Source organism: Onychostoma macrolepis, chromosome 09 (assembly GCF_012432095.1).
Source record: "Onychostoma macrolepis isolate SWU-2019 chromosome 09, ASM1243209v1, whole genome shotgun sequence".
NCBI classification, from domain to species: Eukaryota; Metazoa; Chordata; class Actinopteri; order Cypriniformes; family Cyprinidae; genus Onychostoma; species Onychostoma macrolepis.
In genome coordinates, this window is record NC_081163.1 from 17,573,161 (window position 1) to 17,587,127 (window position 13,967).

Below are 13,967 nucleotides of genomic sequence, written 5' to 3' on the forward strand. Positions count from 1 at the left end.
AGAACAACGCATCCTTTACTGAAGCCCACTATGGTGAGGGTGAAACCTGCAGGCAGGGGGCCAGGGGTGGATGTACCACTAAGAGGGGGTAAAGGGTTTGGGAGGCCAGCCCGCTGCATGCTGTGACCTAGGAGTGCCCTCAGGTGACGAATGGCTCCGTAGTCTGGAGAGTGTTCTGGTGCTCCAAATAGGTTGCTCTCTACAAAGTTCTGATAGCAGCTGAACTTGTGTAGGTACATTCGGGATGCGCGGACGACCCAGATATGGCAGCCAGGGAAACGATGGCCCAGGGTGAGGGCGACACGCTCCAGACTCCAGGACAGCCATGGGGTAGCGTCAGGCTGGAGGGCCATTTCCTGCTGAAAGTTCTGCATGGTGGATGAGAATGAGAAAGTTGCATATGAAAAGGGGATGAATAGCTAAACAAACTCAGTCCTAGCATATATATAATAAACACTTTGAAGCAAAATCACAGTACCAAGGAATTTATGACAATTGCTGTTTTTTTAGATGGCCTTTTCTGAGAATTTAGAGAGCCATTTCTCGCTGATTAAATCTGTACAGCTGCACCTGGACATAATGAGAACATTTTATTCACTATAGTCATTTCCATGACTTCTGAAAATTTGATCAATTTCTATGAACTCACCATTTTAAAATTCCAAATTTTCTGTTTACACAATTCAGGTATATTTAAGGTTTTACTAACATAGAAGGACTAAATGTGCATGTCTTTTCATTTATCTAAAAAAAGAAAAAATGTTCCTTTTATTCATACATATGCTTTAATTTAACCTGAAAATTAAGCTTTGCAACCACTGTAATAACTTACATTTTAAAATACATTAAAATAGAAAACAATTATTTTAAATTGTAACTATATTTTGCAATGTTACTGTTATTACTGTATTTTTATTTGTAAATACAGTCTTGGTGAGCATAAAAGACCTTTTTTTCCTCAGAAACATTACCAACCATTTTTTACGTTTTCTTTTCTCAAAATAAAGGCTTTACCAGAATATAAACTTGGAAAATAATGTGCATGTAATATGCCAACAAAGAAATATGAGCATCACTCCAAGTCTAAAGGAATTCAGAAATCCTCAGAAACCTGTCTAAACAGACTTCTGCAGTATGTGTCGCAGGCCTGTTTCCAATGTCTCTAATGAAAAACTAAATATAGAGATCCAACCCAGTCGCACCAGAAGCTAAACTGTATCAAATGACTTTAGTGAATAACCAAAGAGGTATTTTACAGGGGGTCCACAGTTTAATACACAGTCTTTTTTACTAGCAATATAGGCAAAAACTGTGTAAACAATATCTAATTCCTGACTATGTTGAGCTCTTTCCTAAGGCATGATTGATTGAAAGGCCATTTAAAGCAGGGCATACAGTCAGTGGTACTGATGACATGCACCAACCTGAATGTCTCCAGGAAAGAAGACTACGTGATCGTTTCCTTTCTGCAGGTCCTCTGCTTCATTGTCGCATCGTCTCTGCGTTTCCGTGGCAGGTCTTAGGAGCAGAACATCATTTACGCGGTTTTGATCGTAACCGGCGACTGAAGTCAGGCGGAGCAGCGCGGGCGCAGCAGCGGAGGTCCCGGGCCCGCACAGCCCCGCCGCGGCGGTCATCTTCCTCGCTATAGCAGCTAGCGATAAACAAGCCACAACTGATCGGACGCTTCCCATAAACAAAAGGATTATGTAGCGGCGACTGCGCGACCTGCAGCACTAAGACTGAAACCATCACTGCAAAACCAGAGCAAAGAATAACGCCGCATGATCCGAACTAATCCGGTGGGCATTCAGCCGTTAAATTTGAAGCGTAAAATAAACCGAAAGGTTCAGGATAATGAAATATGTCTGGCGTATAATTTGTTTATAGCCGCGAGTAGCATTTACTGGAGCGTCACACTGTGACAACGATGCGCATGCGCGGAGTACAGACGCATTCGTGAACGGTGATACATAACGCATTTGGATTGACTGCTTCAATAGAACACTGTAGTGATTAATACGGCACGACTATGTTTAATCTACTGTCCTAAACTCATATTCTTTTAAACTTCGGGAGGCGGAATCTTGACAGGAATCCTGACTCCTGTCGGTTCTTTTGAACAATTCGCGTCAAAGAATCGGTTCAAAAACGGATTCAGCGATTTATTTACAATATGCGTCATCATACTGTCCCTGACATTCTGGCGGGAAATATTACACGCACTAATGTTCTACAGGCACTGTTTTATTAATTATTTATTATGCTTCATGTGTCAATCAGCCATTGTTCAGCTAATAAAACAAGCCCTTTATTTGAACCCAAACATACTTAATACTTAAATTAATTTTATCTCTTTGTTGAACACGTTATAATACAATTGTATTCATAACAGTTTTGTTTGAGTGCGTTTTATTTAATTATTCTTTTTTTTTCCCCGTTCAGACCGGTTTTGTGAAACGGTTCAACTGATTCATTGAACAGTCTCGACTCAATAGAACGAATCGTTCATGAATCGAACATTGCTAGCGGAAACAGCTGGGAGCATGTGTGAGCTGTTCTGGAGTCTCACGCCTTCAAGTGTGGCATATTGTGCCTGAAAAACAAGTACGAAGTTTGTTTGTCTGCCAGTCAGTTATGAAAAATATTTGTAATTTTTTTTACTCTGCCTCTTTGTAGTAGCTACGAGTATGCTAAACTCTGGACTGTAGAAACAGTTAAGATAGAAACTGATCAATATAGTGTTGTCCAGCGTTTATGAACTTGCACAACACTTAAAACTTTGTCGTGAAGATTCAAACGAATAGCACTTAAATGTTCATGACATTTCTGTCAACTAATTAAAAATTTCCCAACTTTGTCTTTTAAACATTATGTAATGTAGAAGTCAGTATTTGTAAGTAAGGTTATAAAGTGTTACAGAAAATGTAGCGTCCCTGGGTTGACCGAGAACCTGGTTTGGGGTCTGTGGGCCAGTAAAGTATTTCTGCTTTCTTGAGGGATGTCCTGCTCTGCTCTCGGTCGACGGCTGGTTGCATGTCTCCTGAACATCTCAGAAGCTCGGAGAAGAGACCTGGTGGAGACTGTGGCTAGATCAGCCATCACTGACACACATGGTGAGACCATGCATGCTTGGTGGAAAATGTGAATGGTGAAGAAAATTTGCCTTTAATTACTTTCAAACGGATTCAAAGTGGTTATTATTTGAGTGTCATTGCACTGAGTTGTGACAAAACTGTCTGGATCTGTCCTTCTTAAGGAAAAAAGCGTGAAGGCATCACAGTGCTAAACATCTTCAATGATGTTGACTACAACCGCTCTGTCATCACTATTGTTGCAAGCATTGACCTAATAAGTGAGTTGTCTGCTCGTCCTTAAAGACGTTTAGTTGCTTTGTAAGTAATTGTACAAAAGAGATCATTCTTTATTGTCGTCCATTTTAGGGGAGGCTGTACTGTCGGCTTGTGAGCGTGCATGCTCTCTGATTGACATGAATGTCCATGAGGGCATCCACCCATGCATGGGTGCAGTGGATCTAGTGCCTCTCTATCCACTGGGGGAGGAGGTGGGCCTTGAGGATTGTGGAAGAGAGGCCCAGGGTATGTGGCCATGCATGCAAACAAGACATTTAAATGCATTTTCTGAATCTCCAGGTTGCAGTTACAATGTAGTTTTAAAGTATACATGAAATGGAAGAAAACAGCACAAACATCATTAGTTATTTTGGGGTCAACATTGCATTATTGATAGGGACCTATTATTTTAAGAATTTAGATTAGTGTCAATGTGAATAGGTCAAGTAATTTTTATTATATGTACTTTAAAGTTTAAGCACTGCTGTTTTCTTTCTTTGTGTAGCATTAGCCACGGCTCTAACGGAACGAGTCACAGGTACCAGTGTCTTTTTGTTTGGCTGGGCTGATACTCCTCAGCATCGAGGTCTGGCTAAGAGGAGAAAGGAGATTAGCTGGTTCAAAAAGGTCTTGGATATGTCAACCATCCAGCCAGATGTAGGTCCACAGCCCACAAGGAAATATGGTGTTACGGGTAACTTTTTAAAAAAAATCTACAATTACAAAATATAGAACATAAATGAAAGATCAAGGTAGATTTTGCATCACAATAAATGAACAGACCACAGCAGTTGGGTTCCAGAAGTAATAATCTAATGTATTTTCTCCAAGAATGGGACACATTTTTAATGGATAGTATGTGCTTTTGTTGCAACTATCAGCATAATTTCTTAAAAAATAATACAATCTTTTTTTTTTTTTTTAATTCTGCTTAACAAAATAATACTATTTAACAGCCAAATTCCAAGTGATTGGACTATTGTTTATATTTGGGTATACATGAATAGTTTGCAATATGTTTTAATTTTTTTTTATTCTTATGGAGAAAATGAATGGGAAAAACACTTCAGTAACCAAGACTGCTGAAAATGTTGTGCTCTTTTAAAGGGATAGTTCACACAAAATGAAAATTCTGTGATCATTTGCTGACTCTCTTATCAACAAACAGTTTAATCCAAGTTTTGTGAAAAGATTTGATTGCTTTTTTGATTAACAGGTTTAATTCAGGCCTTTTTGACCTTACTGGGTTTTTTTGGATTTGGCATGACATGAGGGTGGTAAATGATGACATTTTTGTGTGAGCTATCTCTTTAAGAGAGTGTTTCAATTATTTGAATTACTATTTGAACCCTCAAATAAAACAAATAACAGTTATCTAATCTGCAGGTGTTGGAGCCAGCCCCTATGTTATGAACTGTAACGTGACCATTGAAACCCAGGATCTGGCTGTGGGCCGAATCGTGGCTTCAGCAATCCGTGAATCCAGTCCTGGCGGTATCCCTGGAGTTCAGGTCATGGCTCTACCACATGAAGGTGCTGTGGAGATCGCTTGTAATGTAGAGAGTGTTCAAGGTGGTCCTCCATCTTCATCTTATGGTGAGGAAAAATGGCCAAGCTTTACCGTTGGAGGGCAAAACTTTTGCCATGCTCCAGCCTCACTAATCACAGCACGAGTAGCAGAACTGGCTAGACACCATGGTGTGGCCATCAAGGGTACGGCCCTGGTGGGCTTTACCCCACATGAGTGCCAGAGACTGGCAGTGGGAGCACTCTCAAATGGCATTGGAGAGTTCTGGAAAGAGCTGCAGCGTGTGCACATGTGAACAAGCCAAAAGCTTTCACCTCTGTGCTAAATTGCAGACTAATCAAGGGTTAATTAGAGGGCATCGATTCAGCCATCAACAACTTACCTGTTTGTTTACAAGAACAGTGCTTAAAGGTATATTTCAGCCAAAAATGACAAATCTTTCATTATTTACTCGCCCTCATGTCACTCCCAACGCCTATATGTCTTATTGTCCTTCTGTGGAACACAAAAAAGAATTTTAGGAACAATGGTAACCATAAACTTACATCGTGTAGACAAAAACAATGGGACATTTTTCCAAATATCTCCTTTAGAGTTCTACAGAAGAAAGTAATGCACACTCTCAGAAATAAAGGTACAAAAGCTGTCACTGGGGCGGTACCTTTTCAAAAGGTACATGTTTGTACCTAAAGGGTCCATTTTGGTACTTAAAGTGTACATATTTGAACCTAATAGGTACAAAAGTGTACCTTTTTGAAAAGGTACCGCCCCAGTGACAGCTTTTGTACCTTTATTTCTGAGAGTGCAGGTTTGGAATGACATGAGGGTAAGTAAATGACAGAATTTTCATTTAGTAGTCTCCATTAATAATTGGTTACAATGTGAATTTCAACTTTTAATTAACTCTTATCTTATAAAAGCTTGAAACGCTCGATTAATGATGATTTATCTCATGTTTTGTGTCAGTTTACGTTGATGAAAAAAGCCTACATTCTGGGTATAATTAAGTTTTGGTCAAATAGGACAAGGATAGTTATGCTTAGAGTAACTATATAATATAGAGTGCCTTATATGTTAATGGGTAACATGTAATTATTACTTGTTTGGGATATATTTTTAATTCCTGCATTCTGTCTGTGAATATAAAGGTTTTAATGCCATAATTTGGGTTAATTTATCCATACATATTCATCACATGATGTTCTGCTCATAGGTGTATATAATTATACAAAGGGTAATTAGGCCAAAGCAATTTGGCTACCCCTTTATGATCTCATTCTGAGAGTTACAGATGTCAGATCTGGGACATTCAGGTGATTTAGTGCTTGAGGGAGGAACCCTCTCCTATTGCTCACGTATTATTACAAAAATGCATTGCAAGAATATCATGGCTAGCAAGTACAGACAGCAACAGGAACTCTAATTTCACAAACTGCTAAAGATTGACTTCAGTGATATTTTTCAGAGGAACAAAAATTCCAATAAACATGTTTTGAAAACATTTTCACAAGTTTGTGCTTGACTGTGCAGATTATAAAACCAAAGCATCCTGACTTTATATTTATGCTTCCATCTGGAAGAGAAATATAACTGTCACACAGAGACAGTCTTATGCACAGAGATGGTCAAATTAAATGTGGTGCTTTAAACATAAGATTCAGTTTTTTTTTCCTCACCTGTAAACATTTCACTTGTGCTGCATCAGTGTTGTCAAAGATCAAAAACTGTCAAGATGGCACAGAAAATACAAGGGGACAGTAATCACTCATCGTACACTTCATCCGATGTTCAAGCAATCCACATTTGGCACAGATTAAAATAAAAATGGGATACTAAGCAGCTGCAAAACTATTACCGATGCCACTGTTTTGACTTTATGGAGTTGGATATGGAGTTTTAAATGATAACGATATAGCTTCCCATATAAGATCACAACACTATACATCTAAATTGTATAGCCTGTAATCAGATATCAGTGCTGTAATGCGCTGATGTTAATTCTGTTGTTTCAAATACACACACACAAAATGTAGTACATGCTTGGGTCATTTTCACAAGCATGAATCACAAAGTAAATTAACACAATCATAAAGAAACTCACCAAGCCACCAACACAAAAACAGAGTGCATTTCCACAATTAATCCAGCTGTTTTCCCTTTACAATAAACCCCTGGCTCATATTTTAATAGTGCTCACAAACTAACTACTACAAAAAAAAAAAATCTAAATGAAAAGCAATGTAATTAAATGATTAACTAGTAAATTACATATTAGACCATATCTTAATAGTACAGTCATATTGCACAATCCATATTCAAGGAAATCAATTGATCTGGGTCCTACGTTGGCACTGGAAATATAAAAACACCCAGTAACATACTTTACCTGGCAGATTGAATGAATATAGTTGGATGCTAGACCACAAAATGGGAAAAATTTCAAGTCACCTCTCATGGTCTAACTTTTTTTTTTTTACACCAGAAGCAATAAACATTCTACCCTGTGCACAAGCAACACTTTGCCTAGATGCATTAGCTTTACTTATGCGGCAAATGTTAATGTATTAAAACTAAATCTGAAATAAAACAGTAGCTGCAGATGTAACATTAAGTGCCTGTATAACAAAATTACACAAAAGGTGTTACAGTATAAGAATATTTCAGCGTTGTCACTTTGCGCTCTATAAAAGGCAACAGTCTTTTTCACTGTAAATGCCACTCAAAAGATCAAGTAGAACAATTACAAAAACAACCACAGGGATTAATTTCCCAATATTTTGTTTCGATTATTTATTCCTAATTAAATAATCCTAAGTGTTCAATCAAACTATCACCTTTCCTTTCACACGGTCACTTCTGGTAAATTTTTTGGCCAAAGGGGTGGGGACAACCCATATAATCATCAGTCACTTTGAAGTTCACTCCCCAATTTGCAACAGCAGTTAATCATTCCTGAATCACATGACAATGCATTCACTATAAATTAACAGAAGAAAGTGCATCGAGTGTTCAAGTAGGGCGTATAGTTCAACAACACATTTAGGGAAAGGAAATAAACGGTGGGCCACTGAACCAGCACTCAATGGGCAAACAGTGTGCCAACCATTAACTGTAACAAGTTGAATTCTAACCTTTCATGATAAACAAACAGTCATTCTATACAAATATTGGCAAATGACAAAGCAAAAAGCACAGGTGGTAAAACCGTAGCATGGAACCTCGTATCTCTTGATTGGCAGTATTGTTTTGCGTATTGTATGGATGGTTTGTGGAGGGATTTTAGGGAGGAGTGGGAACATGGAAGTGGTTTTGCAGTCTCATCTCTTTGAAGCCCTTCTTGGGTCTCTGCCATTGCTAATGGTAACTGTGGGTTTGGATGGAGCAGGGGATCCCCCTGCAGTTACTGGGGGTGGTCCATTGCCTGGAACACGCCCATTTGGTCTTCCTGGAGCCCCAAAATTGGGATCCCGAGGCACAGGTGCAGCACTGTTATTGGGAAATACTGGCACAGTACCATTTCCTGTTGGACAAATAGTTAAAAGAAATGCGACAGACTTAACATAAGAGACACTGTAGTAAGCGTTACAGCTGTTACTCTAGTTGCATCATTAAGCAGACATTTATCAAAAGCAACTTACAGTATGCCAACGGTAGGTACAAACAGGAGCGGGATCTCAGTAAATCTAATTTCTGAGATTGAACCTGCAACCTTCGTTAGATTCCAAACCATAAAGCTACCACTACTAAATAAGCACTGGTTACCTTAGTAGGACAGACGGAGAAGCACTAGCCATATTTGCTTACCTGTCTGCGCAGGAGTACCTGCATTTTGATTCGGTGGAGAATTTCCCCGATGTTCTTTACCCTATTGAGAGGATGAGAGATAAGACACCATTGTGTTGACTTTAGTCATAAACCAGCACCTCCTGTTATGCAGTTTAATGGCTCGGTATTTGAATGTACAGCAGCAGCAGCAAACCAAATGTTTGCTGCTACATAAATTACTTTTACATTCCAATTTATCAGTTCTAAACAAAGACTTTGAAATGAGGTAGAATGCAAAACAGGCAATGTTTCCATAATAACGGAAGCAAATTTAGGCTTGCAGATAACTGAAAGGAAGTATACTCATTGAAGCATCACACTGAGGCACCGTTTTGCATAAACAGGAAGACTGCACTCACCGTCTTGTTCTGCTGGTTAGCTTGTGCTAGCAGTTCTGGATTTGGTTCACTGAAATTAGGAACCTCAGAATACACCATACAGAACCTGTGAAAGACAATACAATATAAAATATGCTTTTAATGAATTTGCATTTACATGTATGCCTTTGGTAGAAGCTTTTATTCAAAGTGACTTGCATTCAAGGTGTACGTTATCAGTTCATGCATTCCCTGAGAATCAAACATGACCTTGGCATTGCTGGTGCCATGCTCTCCTGTTTGGGCTACAGAAACACTTATGAAAACCTAGCCCTCAATCACTTTTTATATAACAAAAATGCGTGTGCATGCATAGAAAATTGTGATCAATGAGACAATGGCTGAAATTACCAGTGTTCCCACACCTTTTGCCAAGTACATCTGCCACGTTTATGATCAGAACTAACATTAAATGTTTGAGTAAAGCATAAAATCCAAACTTATGTCTCACTACACACCTGGGGTGTCTAATTATGCTCCTGGAGGGCCGCTTTCATGCAGGCTTTTAAGGCTTTAAATTGGATTGAAACTAAACACTGAAAGTGACACTCCAAGAACAAGACTGGACACCCATGCTATTGACATTTCCATGGATTTTCCAGGCTCGGAAAGTAAGAATATTAAATATTGAGATTTAAGGGTTCCCATGACCATGGAAAAACCCAGATTTTGAAATTTTTTGACATTTACTGAACACTCAAAGTATTTGCATAAAGAAATCACGCAATATCTACCCAATGATTCATCCTTCACTAGATTTAGGAACCAACACAAGGATTAATTACCATTTTGGTTTATCTGTTAAGTGAACATGGTTATTGCCCAATGCTGATAAACCACAAAATGATGAACGTGGCTAATGATTATATTGCACATTATATATTGTGAGAGGCAATATTTAATACTCACTCTCCTATTTTCTGTAAGTCTCCTCCTCTTCCAGTGTACAGTGTAAGGCACCCCTTCCAGATTGAAGCATACCTAGCCAGACACACAAACATTTCAAAGGAAAAACAAACATAACGCACCATGTTCAGAAACCTTAATTCATATTCATTTATCCTCTGCACATGGTTACCACTTACATCAGTGTTATTGATGCGGCCTTACAGGACGCTAAGCATTTTCGACCACTTTGAGTTTGACAATCCAATAGCCACACAGGGTTTAAAGTGTCTAAGGTCTAAAAGAACTACACAGACAGGAGGAGGTTCGTACCCTCTCGTGAGGCGGATGATGTCCCCGGGCTGGATGAGGCTGCCCAGCTCATCCCACACAGAGATGGCGATGCTGCCGCTCTTATCCGCCACCCTGCACGAGCGCACCTCGTGCCCGTCCTTTGTCTTCGTCACCCGACCTGCGCGTGCACAGCAAAGTTCAGTCAAATCTCAGCCGTAACAAAACTACTAAAAACACACAAATAACTGCGCTACACGGCGGCAGATGCATGAAAAGTCAAAGCTACAAGAACAGAGCAACAGAGAGGTCAAGCGCAACGTTAGACATGTTAATCATGAATGTTAGCACGGAGAAATTAGCTTCTCTCGTGCTAATAAACGGTCGCGAGGGGCACAGCAGTGAATCCACTTACCGATTTCCAAAACTATAAAGACGATATTAAGGTTTTTCGATCCTGGCTTTACATCTTTAATCAAGATCACGGCTTCGTTGGAGATATTCGACATTTCTGAGAGCTGAGGTGGAGGCTAGCACACCGGCTAGCGAAACCACAGCTGTGTGAGAGGATTTCTTGGTCTAAAGCTAAATCTGTGCTCTGAGTGGGTTGTTATATTTGCCAAATAAACTTGACTTGGCAAATAAACTTTGTTTACAAGACCCTTTTGGTAAGGCTGAGGTGTTTCTAACGTAACATTTGAGGCAGTTGGTTTTCACACTTCAACATCGAGCTAAAGTAAGGAAAGTAAAAGGGGAAATATTTCCTCCACGATTAAAACAGTTCGTATAAAAACACTCAGTTCGTTTTCCAGACAGATATTTTAGACTTCATCCTTTCCTAAACCTAAAAAACTACGACTCCAAGACTTCGCTTCTAAGTCTGTCTCTGCTCGAAATGTCTAACAGCATCCAGATTGTCACGGTCTTTCTGTTAGCCTACACTATCAATACACGACGTCAAATTAACAAAGAGCTATTAAAATGGACGTTTCTTTATATAAACGTGCCGGTTATGTTGCGGGTTACGTTTAAAACCGTGTCAGTGAGTTCAGTCACACACTGCTGGTCAAACTCAACACTAAAACGCGTCTCTTTAGTTCACCTTCCACGAAAATCATTCATCTGGTGTCTAAACGACATTTAAAGGCAAAAGCGACGAGAGTAAATCTAAAACGGATGTCAGCCGAGATAACTAACTTATAACCTAACTTTAATGTGCGTTATGTTCGAAACTTCCTGATGGCCTTTAAAATTGATATATTTATAACATGTTTTCTACATGTGTAGCACTGCAAGCTTACTAAGAAAGAGAATATATATTAAAAAAAAAAAAAAAACACTGTCGCAAAAGAGGGGAAATCTCTATTTCACAGTGCTATCTGCCTCTCCCTCACTAACAAAGCGTCTGATCTGCGCCAGTGTGTGTTCGGTTCTTTAAATTCTACAGGATGTACCATCTCACTGTTCCGCCAGGGGTGTTCAAAGATGTGCAATCGCCGTTAAATACGCAAATGCGATTTTAATATACGCACATTTGAGTGAACAGACATGACAAACGATTCACTCTGTATTATCCAGTATCATCAACATTGCACAGGAACGAAAGCTTTAGGGACTCAAGTGTTGGTTTTTACCGTGTTCTTGTTACATTGAGCTCAATCTGATTGGACACCGTGAAGAATGTGTCCACATGGATAGGAAATAACCACACACCATTTCCTTGTACGATTGTCGACGTTGTGTAATATGATTTGATTACACGTTCCAAAATATTTCCAAAGGTATTTGGGTTGCATCATCACCTCAGTAATCCAACAGACCGATGGCAGTTACAAGGCGTTGTTTTTACAGTTTTACTGTATTCTAATCGCTGGGTCCTATAGTATATATGTGACCCCTGTATATCAGTGAAGTGCAGTTAAACTTGCGTTGGCGTTAACATCAAGGAAATCTAACACGTTTTTAAAGGCCATGTAGATAAGTGCAATACTTGCTTCCTCACATTTAGTGTTGTGCTTTCCGAATTCAAGTGTGAAAACACAGCTGAGATGTATACATTTGTTTTTAGGGGTCCAGCTGGAGCTGGGAATCGATTCCAAAAAGAATCGATTCCGAGGAGTTGGGAATCGAGAGTCGATTCCAAAGGATGGGAATCGATCCCATCAAGAGGAATCGACTCCTCATTCAGAGCTTTTTTTCAGTTTAAAAGAGCTTATCTATGGGTGCCTCTCAAATGGAAGGCTGCACACATTTAAATTCACGAAAATAAACTGAAAGAAAACGAGTCGGTACTGAAATCATCTGAATTTGAGGATGCAGCCTTCCGTTTGGGAAGCACCATTCGCCTCATGCTCGATAAAAGCCGTAATTACGAGAGCGGTGAGATAAATGATTCTTTTTTTTATATATAAAAGATCTATTTCATTTTTATATTTGTATTACCCTTCGCCTCACGCTCGCTAAACGTGATTAGAAGTCTGATTCGTTTCCACGAAAATTTTCTTTCGGATAGTTTTAACGAACCAGTTCAAAACAAATGAAAAGAAAAAAAGATTCACTGGCTTATGTTGTCCACATGAGCGCTGCACGACAGAATAGATCATGACCTGATTGAGGATCTTATTTTTCCATCTAAGATACTATTTTTTAGTTCTATCAGCCAATGATAATTCTAAAAGAAGAACGTCACGAGCATATAGATCAGTGGCCGAAAGCGCATCTAAACCACGAGCTCTATCAGTGTTATTGTTAATGTTCTGGTTATTTCGTTTCAGTGTACAGTTTGTTAATTTTGTCCACAGCATACAGTCAAAGTAAACTTCATCATTCAGCTGAACTGTGCACATTTATTTTAGACACTTCGTGTCTTTTTCAATTCATGCGATAATAGCGATATGCATGTCCCTGCTGAGCAGTGAGCTATGACTAATTTCACGGGCAAAGCAGACAAAATTACTATTTAAAAATCAATCATAGCTATAGAAATGCTTCGTCATTTTTTAAAAATAAAGCTTCATATTATGAGAAGGATACTTTCTACGAATCGAAAGAATAAAAAGAATCGAAAACAACAGAGGAATCGGTTCTCGGAATCGAATCCCATCGATTCCAGAACCAAAAATTTCGGAATCTTGCAGCCCTAGGTCCAGCAACAGTAATTCGCTCAGTCTCGCGCGAAAAGAAGTTCGTCACGAACAGGATTCGAACCTGTGCGGGGAAACCCCATTGGATTTCGAGTCCAACGCCTTAACCTCTCGGCCACCGTGACGCCATTTTTGATTCTTGTAAATACGGTATAAAAACATAAGCTCAATCCAAAATGACTATCTACGAATATGACTTTTTTTAGTGTTTAAAATAGCCTAAAATTTCTCTCTATATGTTTAACATAAATAGCTAACTTAAAATACGACTCTACGTAGGCATAGTTCCCGTCTCGATTTGAAACGTCAGTTAACGTTACTGTCTAAAAGCTTGCAAACACTAGCACATCTTCGAATAAACTTTCCTGAGGCGATAATATTAAAGTAAAATCAATTATTACGTAAATGTAACGAAAAGCCGACGTACACTTGTTTTTAGCAAAGCATTGACGTTAGAATACGATTATTATTATTAATATATATTATTTCAAATCACAATCTGATAAGGTATTTATAATATTTATACTTCGTTAAGAAGTAACTACATTTAGTTTCAAGGGCTTAT

General features: G+C 38.9%; 3 protein-coding genes and 1 non-coding gene across 7 annotated transcripts in view; 1 reads left to right on the plus strand and 3 right to left on the minus strand.

The window, feature by feature from the left end:
* Positions 1–1,752, minus strand: part of c09h2orf69 (chromosome 09 C2orf69 homolog) — a 3,034-nt gene extending 1,282 nt beyond the window's left edge. The window contains 3 exon segments of the mRNA XM_058788157.1: positions 1–368; positions 1,425–1,703; positions 1,705–1,752. The exon segment at positions 1–368 is cut by the window's left edge and continues 1,282 nt beyond it. Of these exon segments, the coding sequence (XP_058644140.1) occupies positions 1–368; positions 1,425–1,703; positions 1,705–1,752 (695 nt within the window).
* Positions 1,663–5,428, plus strand: ftcdnl1 (formiminotransferase cyclodeaminase N-terminal like 1). Of its 4 annotated transcripts, none has more exons than XM_058788160.1 (7): positions 1,663–1,802; positions 2,446–2,630; positions 3,000–3,116; positions 3,260–3,355; positions 3,444–3,599; positions 3,859–4,047; positions 4,740–5,428. In XM_058788160.1, exons 3-7 carry the CDS (start codon positions 3,002–3,004, stop codon positions 5,174–5,176), a joined length of 993 nt encoding a protein of 330 aa, XP_058644143.1. In that variant the 5' UTR covers positions 1,663–1,802; positions 2,446–2,630; positions 3,000–3,001; the 3' UTR covers positions 5,177–5,428. The 4 variants fall into 4 exon arrangements, with proteins under 4 accessions (XP_058644143.1, XP_058644142.1, XP_058644141.1 ...); XM_058788159.1 differs by having other exon boundaries at positions 2,446–2,607; positions 2,923–3,116; XM_058788158.1 differs by having other exon boundaries at positions 2,446–2,607.
* Positions 5,429–5,633: 205 nt separating this feature from the next.
* Positions 5,634–11,671, minus strand: nabp1a (nucleic acid binding protein 1a). Its single transcript, XM_058787381.1, has 6 exons — positions 10,675–11,671; positions 10,302–10,440; positions 9,993–10,064; positions 9,066–9,150; positions 8,686–8,746; positions 5,634–8,401 (listed from the first exon to the last, which is right to left on the minus strand). Exons 1-6 carry the CDS (start codon positions 10,766–10,768, stop codon positions 8,199–8,201), a joined length of 654 nt encoding a protein of 217 aa, XP_058643364.1. The 5' UTR covers positions 10,769–11,671; the 3' UTR covers positions 5,634–8,198.
* Positions 11,672–13,445: 1,774 nt separating this feature from the next.
* trnas-cga (transfer RNA serine (anticodon CGA)) lies at positions 13,446–13,527 on the minus strand. Its single transcript has one exon. It is a non-coding gene; the product is annotated as a tRNA-Ser (tRNA).
* Between the last annotated feature and the right edge of the window lie 440 nt (positions 13,528–13,967).

What these genes read in the sequence shown, in the direction of transcription:
- ftcdnl1 (XM_058788160.1), top strand. Translation starts at nt 3,002, where the DNA reads ATGTCCTGCTCTGCTCTCGGTCGACGGCTGGTTGCATGTCTCCTGAAC. An exon ending in AGCCATCACTGACACACATG is followed by an intron (nt 3,117 to 3,259) that starts GTGAGACCATGC and finishes GTCCTTCTTAAG; the next exon opens with GAAAAAAGCGTGAAGGCATC. An exon ending in TTGTGGAAGAGAGGCCCAGG is followed by an intron (nt 3,600 to 3,858) that starts GTATGTGGCCAT and finishes TTCTTTGTGTAG; the next exon opens with CATTAGCCACGGCTCTAACG.
- nabp1a (XM_058787381.1), bottom strand. Translation starts at nt 10,768, where the DNA reads ATGTCGAATATCTCCAACGAAGCCGTGATCTTGATTAAAGATGTAAAG. An exon ending in ATCATCCGCCTCACGAGAGG is followed by an intron (nt 10,065 to 10,301) that starts GTACGAACCTCC and finishes GTGTCTGGCTAG; the next exon opens with GTATGCTTCAATCTGGAAGG. An exon ending in CTAACCAGCAGAACAAGACG is followed by an intron (nt 8,747 to 9,065) that starts GTGAGTGCAGTC and finishes TCCTCTCAATAG; the next exon opens with GGTAAAGAACATCGGGGAAA.